We start from the raw sequence: 9,523 nt of genomic DNA on the forward strand, positions 1-9,523 counted from the left end.
TGTAACTGTATTTTCTAACATGACAGTTATTGCCTGTATTACTGTAATTATTTCAACAACAAAGGTGATTTGAAACATGAATCTTGCATTGTTTGCTCTTGAATGAACTGATTGTTAAAAAGTACTAAATTGAAAGAAGATCGTTGTGTTTTGGTGATTAATTCAAATGTTCTCAATACACATCACAATGATCTTGTGTTTTGAAACAATGATGAAAATATGTGCAACTACAATGAAATCATGAGATCAGGTTTTGAAAGAATGACTAAGTGGTGTTACAAATGTGATCGGTTTAAAGGTTTGTACTAAGAGTTTTGAAAATGTACACCTTACTTGTGAAAATAGCTAAAAAAGCCAGAACTACGTTTTTGTAAGCTGTCGACCCGAGCGTTTAGGACACAAATAGTTGTAGATGTCGGGGTATTTCACGTTGGGCCAAAATCTGTAACTTGACATGTACAATACCATAAGTATATGTAACCCTGCCTGTGTAAACCCAGCTAAAGTAATTGATTTACTGTTTTCTACATAAAATTTAATATTTAAATGTTTTAAATAGGGCTGTCAAGTGATTTAAAAAAAAAAACAATCTAATTACATAATGTGCCAATTAATTAATCAAATTAATCTCAAATTAATAAGATTAATTAATTAACATGCACATCATGTGCCGATTAATTCAAGATAAAGTTGTTATTAAAGATAATAGTTATTGTGTTCATTTAGAAAAAAACACTGAATAGACATTACAAAAAGTAGTTTTAATTTTTTTTGGGTCGACAGCTTATAAAAACATAGTTCTGGCATTTTTAGCTTGTTTACTATACACCTTGTCACACAGCAGCTTTTAGGCATTGCTCTGTTTTTTGTTATAAGTCAGAAATGATGAATTAACATGCACATCATGTGCCGATTAAAGATGTTATTATCTTTAATTTAGAAAATCATTCATTTAGAAAAAAAACACTGAATAGACATTACAAAAAAGTAGCTGAAATATAAGTAGCTTTAGAAAGAAATATTTTATTTCAACATACAAAAATACAAATAGTGAAATATGACATTATTTAAAAAAAGAAACGATACTCTAAATATAAAACTAAAAGCGCCAGTAGGTGGTGGCAAATCCCTGTCTTAAGTGAGTCATTCATTCATTCATTCATTCATTCAAACGATTCGTTCAAGTGGCTGATTCATTCAGAAATGAACTGCCTTTATGAATGGTTCACTGAATCATTGATTCAGTCGATTCATTTAAAAACGTGGATTCATTAATGAAACACCGCTGTGTTGATCAGAGACGCACAACAGTTCTCCTTGGGCTTTATATTCGTTGGCGAAATTACTGACAATGTGTCTAAAATGTAATTATGTGAATTCTTTACCTTATCTTCATTTTTAGGTAAAAACTTTTATGTAACCTATTTTGTCTTTCTACCAGTACCAGCAAATGATGATTCTGATAGAAAACAGGCAGTATTTGTTATAGTAACACATGCAACTTTCAAGTGCATCTGACTGACAGAACCTTGAAATAAATATTTCACGTTTTTTTAATAAATATTTAAAAAATATTTTAGTAAATAAATACTGAACTTGTATTTCAGTGTTGCTATTAATGTTATGGTCATTTTAGCAGATAATTTGTTCAGTAAATTCAGTTCAGCAGCATTAAGTTGAAGAGTGTAAAATTTATCACTCGACTGAATCTACACATGCATTTTAGGTGTTCTTGCTTTGTCCAAGCAATAAATGCACATCTTTAAATGAGCGCTGTAGTGTATTCTTCAACCGCTCAGGTAATGTCAATACGACCCATTTCAGGGGCTGCCAAAATTATAGTTTAAAATCAGTCAGGGCTATAAAACTGCATATTAATATTTACAAGTAAATGTCTATCCATATTATGCGTAGGCTAGCCTTCTTTCATTCTGACCCCCCTACATCTAGTTTTGACGTCCATCAGGGGGGATCAAGCCTTCTTTAGGGGCGTCAGACCCCCCCAAACCTCCCTGTAATTCGCACCCTGCATAAAATCATCCTATATAATGTAATATAATGTTAAAAACATTGTGAAAATATAACCTTGATATATTTAATAGCCTATTGACTGAATAAGACCATTTCAAAGATTAAAATCATAGGGAAATTAATTAAAAAAATGAAACTCTGATGCTCGTCATCTCACGCGATCTCATTAGATTGAGATTTTAGGCTGGATTTCACAGACAGGGTCACATACTATATGAAATATATCATATACATTATATCTACAAAATTAATTAAGACCTTCCTAGGATCAAGGACCATAGCCACAACATACACAGGTTCCCTATCAATGTTGGATAACCTTACAACAACTTCGAGAAGTGTTTGTTTCTATGTTTTATGACGCTTCAGGGCTCTGATAGATGGGATGACATGAGCCACAGATGATCTTAATGAGCTAATCTCTTTGGTCAACTCTTCAAAAGGTGCAAGAATGGAAACCATATTTTCAATTAATTTACATTTAGTCATTTAGCAGACGCTTTTATCCAAAGCGACTTACAAATGAGGACAATAAAAGCAGTCAAAACTAACAAAAGTGCAACAATATATAAGTGCAAATGACAAGTCTCGGTTAGCCTAATGCACTGTCTTAGCCAGGTTGAGTTGAAGGTGATGGTCTGTCATCCAACACAGGCACGGTGCCAGAATTTTTTCTCCACCGGTGCTAAGGGGGTGCTAGACCAATATGTGGGGGTGCTAAGAAAATAAATGATATTGATGACGTCAGAGTAAACCGGGGCTATTCAAAATTCTGACGGGGCTATAGCCCCCCCTAGCCCCGGTGTAGTGCCATCACTGATCCAACAAGAAATGTCTGTTAGACATGCTGAGATGCCAGCAGCTATCGTCGTATCATCAGAATGGAATTTCCACTGTGTTGCATTGAGATACGGGATGTCATAGTCAGCTGTGTATGCCATTAATGCACGTTTGTGTACCAGCAGAGTGTTGAGCATGTAGTAAGTACTATTCCATCGTGTGTCGATGTCCTGCTGCAACCTTTTAGGAGATTGGCCAAGTTGTTTTTGAATATCTCCTAAACGCGAGTATGCTTGGGGCTTATGCTTAAAATGCCCAACAATGCGCTGGCTAATAGCCACAGCATCACAGATAGCCCGCTGTGATAGGACTCCCTCGTGAACCACTAAGTGGAGAGTATGTGCCATGCACAGCATGCTGCGTAAGTTGCAGTCTCTCATGGCCTTAGCTATATTCCTTGCGACATGCACTTTCTCTTCAGGTATGTCCCAAGCCTGCAACATGTCTTTGTATGTCGCGACTAAATCCTCAGCAGTGTGTGCGCCAAGAAATTCCTGGGAGTGGAAAATCACTTGCCTCTTTTCAAAGTTTTCAGTTATCCACTGCGCTGTCAAACTTAACATGGACATAGGGGATACGCTAGAGCTCCAAATGTCCATTGTTAAACTCACCGCGGTCACATTTTTGTGAAGTAGATTGTTTATGTGGCTGTTGACGATTTGATATAACTCTGGGAGAGCTACATTGGTAAAATATTTGCGCTGTGGCAGTTGATATCATGGTTCAAGATGTGCAATAAGGCGTTTAAATCCAATGTCTTCTGTGACTGACAGCGGCTGGTTGTCAATACATACAAATTCCATTATCTTTGTGGTTATAGCCTTAGCTTTCTTGCTGTCTGGTGTGTAAAGTTCGTGTTTTTTCAGAACATCTGTAATGGATGGCTGAGTGAGAGTCGCATTACTAGTTACCGTTGCCTTTTTTGCAGTTGTCAGTTTTTCGTATTCGCCATACATCTCGCGGTGGCTCGTTCTTAAGTGCCGAATCAGGTTCGTCGTATTAAATGTTTTGGACAATGCTCCTCCACGTGAGATTTCTTTGGAACATAAACGGCAAACAGCAATTTTTTCATTTTTTCTCGAAACGCCATAGTAATTCCACACTGGCGATGACATGACTGCGGCGCCAAATCATTTACGTCCCCACACATCATCTACGTCCTGACGTGTTGACGTCATCAAATTGCGATCGTTTCGCGAGATCGGTCAAGTTTAGTGAGCACCGATCGAGTCATAAAATGTGATTATCAGCCGATACCAATCTCCGGCCGATCGATCGGAGCATCCCTACTCCATACCATACGGTCAAGCTGCTCCACAACAGCTCAATAGGGTTCAGATCCAGAGACTGTGCTGGCCACTCCATTACAGTCAGAATTCCAGCTGACTGCTTATTCTTCTGACTGTCTGTTTTGGGTCATTATCCTGTTGTAGGATGAAATTGGCCCCAATCATGTGCTGTCCACTGGGTATGGCATGGCGTTGCAAACTCTTGTGATAGCTTTCCTTCCTCAAGGTCCCTTCTACAAATCTCCTATTTTACCACCTCCAAAGCACCCCCAGACCATCACGCTGCCTCCACCATGCTTGACTGAAGGTATTAAGTACTGTTCTAGCATCTTTTCATTTGTTCTGCGTCTCACAAATGCTCTTCTGTTTGATCCAAAGACCTCAAACTTGGACTCATCTGTCCACAACACCTTCTTCCAGTCTTCCAGTGTCCAATGTCTGTGCTCTTTTGCCCAGCTCAGTATTTTGTTTTTATTGGCCAGTCTGAGATACGACTTTTTCTTGGCAATTGAAGCCATGAAGCCATGAAGCCATGAAGTCTAGCATCCTGAAGTCATTCTGTCCTTGTTAGAGCCAGTTTGTGTTGCTCTCTGAAGGGAGTAGTTAACAGCATGATAAGAAATGTTAAGTTTCCTTGCAATTTCTCACATTGAGTAGCCTTCCTTTCTAAGGACAACAATAGACTGACGGGTCTCTAATGAAAGTTCGTTCTTTGAGCCTGTAAACAAACAAACAACTGCTGATGTTCAGATACTAAACTAACCTAAAGAACGCCATGCTCCCTTGTTTGCTCCAATAGTACAACGGTTCTCAGCTGTGCAACACAATTGCAAAAGGGATTTCTCATAATCAATTAGCCTTATAAAATGATTAACTTGAATTAGCAGACATACCAGGAGATTGATGCAGAGGACTGACAATTGCTAATAATAGGCCTCTATGCAAAAATGTAGATCATTCTTAAACAATTAAAATTAATCAGATAATTTTTAGTGAAATGGATAAAATTGTTTGTGAATTGCATGAAAATGTGTTTTTCTTTGGAAAACAAAACAATTCGCAAGTGATCCCAAACTTTTGAGCGGTAGTGTATTTTGTATATATTCTAGGTCAATGATTGATTGATTGATTTTTGTTCATTCAAAAAAAAACTTTTCTGTACTGCAGCTTTCAAGCAAATAATATCCAGGTAACTATTCATGAATTGGGCACAAAATGGAGCCTAGAACTCAATTTTCTTACCAAATATTTTCTGAACCATTTTATATTTATTTATATTACTAAAATTTTAAACATTTTACATCCCTGACTTAAAATATAATTAATGAAATATATAGTTAGTAGTTCTCATTACAAAAATGTGCAATCTGTAAGGTTTAAAAATAATAATTCCGTAATTCAATTGAATGCATCAGAACATTCATATTTCTACTATGTCAGGATTCACGTCGTTTTCCTTTCACATTTCTCTCTTTGATTTTTCATTTAAGTTTATTTATTTATTTTAGTAATGTTTTAGTGATTTGCTGAAAATCAAACTTTGTAAACATTTGAAACTTTTTTACTTTCATTTTAGACCTGATAGAAGAGAACAAGGAGATTGAAGAACTAGTTGAAGCAGGGGAGAAACATCTGGTCAAAACTGAAGCGATATCCTGGAGTTCCTCATTGAAAAACGACAATATATGTTTCACTTGCTTTCACTGTGGAAAGAGTTTCTCATGCAAGCAAAATCTTGAGCTTGACATAATATTTCATTTTGGAGGGAAGCCATATGCATGTGATGAGTGCGAGAAGATTTTCACAAGAAAAGGAAACCTTATTGAACACATAAAAATTCACACTGCAGAGAAGCCACACACATGGGATCAATGTGGGAAGAGTTTCCCACAAAAACGAAACCTTGATGAACATAAGAAAATCCACACTCTGGAAAGGCAATGCGAATGTGATCAATGTGGGACGAGTTTCCCATATAAAGGAAACCTTGACAAACACATGAGGATCCACACCGGAGAAAAGCCGCACAAATGTGATCAATGTGGGAAGAGTTTCGCACAAAAAGGAAACCTTAAAGTACACATGAAAATTCACACTGGAGAGAAACCATATGCATGTGATCAGTGTGAGAAGAGTTTCACACATAAAGGAAACCTTATCGTACACAAGAAAATCCACACTGGAGAGAAACCATATGCATGTGATCAATGTGGGAAGTGTTTCATACAAAAAGTGCCTTTTAATGATCACATGAAAATCCACAGTGGAGAGAAACCATATGCATGTGATCAGTGCGGGAAGAGTTTCGCACAAAAAAGAAACCTTAACGAACACATGAAAGTCCACACTGGGGAGAGGCCGTTCACATGTGATCAGTGTGGGAAGAGATTCACACATAAAGGTAACCTTAATGAACACATGAAAATCCACACTGGAGAGAAGCCATATGCATGTGAACAGTGCGGGAAGTGTTTCATACATAAAACAAGCCTTAACGAACACATGACAATTCACACAGGAGAGAAACCGCACACGTGTGCTCAATGTGGGAAGAGTTATGCACAAAAAGGAGGCCTTAAAGAACACATGAAAATCCACACTGGAGAAAAGCCATACACATGTGATCAATGTGGGAAGAGTTTCAGAAAATCAGGCGTTTTTAAAGTACATCTGCTTAGTCATTCTAGAGAAAGGCTATATAGCTGTGATCAATGCGGTAAAAAGTTTTTTAGGGCAGATTTTCTGAAGGATCACCTGAAAGTTCATACAAAGGAGAAGCCTTATGTATGTTCTTTGTGTGGAAAGAGTTTTAGTCAGATGGGTACTTTAAAATTACACCAGAAAAGACACAGCGGTGTGAAGGATCATGTTTGCTCTAAATGTGGTAAGGCTTTTTTTACAGATGGTGCACTGAAAGTGCACAGGACAGTTCACACTAGAGAAACACCTTACAAGTGTTCACACTGTGACAAGAGCTTCAAACGCTCAGAATATCTGAGGATACATGAGAGGATCCACACTGGAGAGAAGCCGTATCACTGCCCAACATGTGGGAAGAGTTACACTCATTTTTCTTCTCTAACCGCTCATAAAAAAACCCACATGTCTGAAATGATAGAGTAATTACAGAGTTGTAGTTCGAGTTCTGATCTGTAAGAATGCATAAAGCAAGTATATTGATAATTGATTAATCAAAGATTATTAGAACAACTAATGAATGAACTGATTGATTATTTCAGAAGAATATTTGAAGAGTTCATTTTCAAAAACGGATAACTCCGTTTTTAACAATTCTCAGGAATCATGCTTTTTCATTGTGCTTCCAATTAATCTCAATCAAATTGCAGTTGGGTTATTTAATATTGATAATTAATTTTAAATATTACATTTAATATTAATATTGCAATAAAACACAATAAAAAAATGATAACATTAAAAAACATGATTTTTGAAAAAAAAAAAAAAAAAAAAAAAGTTTGTTTTTGCAAATAAACTTCAATTTTTTTATTAATCAATTTATTGTTCTAATAATTTTATTATCATTATTCATAACAGTTTTTCCCCAGGCCATATACCACCTGAACAACACATAACACCTCAGTACTGTACATCTGTAAATAACTCCTCAAACCTTCATCTGTAAATAGCACATATGCACATTCACAGTTCTGTCAATGGACATTTTTCCTTTTTCTGTATATTTTTATTACTATTGTTATTTAATATTAGAGAGAGTAGACACATTATAGTGTTTTATTACCTTAATTTTATGTATCTCTGAACTATGTTTGTACTTTCTGTACTGGAAGCTCCTAACACCAAGACAAATTGCTTGTGTGTGTAAACACAATTGGCAATGAAGCTCTTTCTGATTCTGATTCCGATTCATTTGTCTTTCTATGTTTTTAAATTTATATCACTTAGGGTGGGTTGCACCAACAAGGATTAAATTAAGCAAAGTTTACAGCAAATCAAGGATTTGTTGATGGGTTTTATTTTAAATCGAGTTGTGTTGCACCACTTAATTTTAAACACAGATTAACAAATCGGGGATTAGAATTCTAACCTGCGATTAAAATCTTCAGCTACGAATAATTTTCTACTCCATGATGAATTCACCATGTAATTAAACAACAACAGTGTTAATATTCCTTATCCTAAAACTGTCTCTGACATAAGTTGTTTTGTCGATAAAGGAAATAAACTTGTGAAATGCCAGCCGTCTTTATAAACTGCTATGTAAAGGGACCGTTGATCAAACATCTGATCAAGCAAGCAATGAAAACATTGAGGTAGTGCATACAGATTTACATAGATTGATTACAAAACTATACGGGTATTCAAGGGCAGGCTTTAAGATGGTTTAGATCCTACCTGTCCGATTGCTACCACTTTGTTTATTTAAACGGGGAGTCATCTCAATTATCACCAGTAAAATATGGAGTGCCACAAGGATCTGTCCTAGGTCCTCTGCTATTTTCAATCTACATGTTGCCCCTTGGTAATATTATCAGAAAATACAGGATTAGATTTCACTGTTATATAGTTGAGTAGCATCAGCATATCTCAACAAGACCAGATGAAACTTCTAAATTATCTCAACTAACAGAGGGTGTTAAAAATGTTAAAGATTGGATGACCAATAATTTTCTCCTATTAAATTCGGATAAGACAGAGATATTACTTATTGGACCAAAAGACAGTACACAGAATCTCTTGAATTACAAATTACAACTAGACAGATGTACTGTTACTTCCTCTACAGTCTAAAATCTGGGTGTTATATTAGACAGCAACTTGTCTTTTGAAAATCATATTTCCCATGTTACAAAAACAGCATTTACCGGTTTCTGATGCAGAAAAGCTAGTTCATGCATTCATGACCTCTAGACTGGACTATTGTAATGCACTGCTAGGTGGTTGTCCTGCATCTTCAATAAACAAGCTACAGGTCGTCCAAAATGCAGCGGCTAGAGTCCTTCCCAGGTCAAGAAAATATGATCATATTACCCCAATTTTACAGCCTCTGCACTTAAGTTCCGTATCAGTTACAAAATATTATTACTTACCTATAAGGCCCTTAATGGGTTAGCTCCTGCGTACCTAACTAGTCTTCTACCACGCACCATCTCATAATCTTGTACTGCAGTTATATCTGATCAAATGCACATTATTATTCTTTAGCTTGGTTTAAACAAATCAATTTTGGTTGGTTGGAAAAAGCATCTTTGCTAATTGTGTCTCTATTTGTTTCTCTGTTTTTGCGTAACTAGGATTAACCAGGGGCGATTCTATGATTTTCATTTTAGGGGGGCTCAGCCCCCAATCACCGTAAAATCTAATTAGTTGGGCTTACTTAAAAA

The 9,523-nt window shown here is 36.3% G+C and overlaps 1 protein-coding gene across 2 annotated transcripts in view; it reads left to right on the forward strand.

Annotated features, from left to right (window-relative positions):
* Positions 1 to 7,512, forward strand: part of LOC107692213 (gastrula zinc finger protein XlCGF57.1-like) — a 12,364-nt gene extending 4,852 nt beyond the window's left edge. Inside the window, exons 2-3 of one of the 2 annotated variants that reach the window (XM_016491177.1) lie at positions 5,737 to 6,510; positions 6,679 to 7,512. In XM_016491177.1, the coding sequence (XP_016346663.1) occupies positions 5,737 to 6,510; positions 6,679 to 7,283 (1,379 nt within the window). In that variant the 3' untranslated portion in view covers positions 7,284 to 7,512. Of the gene's footprint in view, positions 1 to 5,736 lie in introns of both variants that reach the window. The other variant, XM_016491176.1, reaches the window with a different exon arrangement.
* Positions 7,513 to 9,523: the final 2,011 nt, after the last annotated feature.

This window comes from Sinocyclocheilus anshuiensis, unplaced genomic scaffold, assembly GCF_001515605.1.
Source record: "Sinocyclocheilus anshuiensis isolate Anshui unplaced genomic scaffold, SAMN03320099.WGS_v1.1 scaffold903, whole genome shotgun sequence".
Taxonomy (NCBI): domain Eukaryota; kingdom Metazoa; phylum Chordata; class Actinopteri; order Cypriniformes; family Cyprinidae; genus Sinocyclocheilus; species Sinocyclocheilus anshuiensis.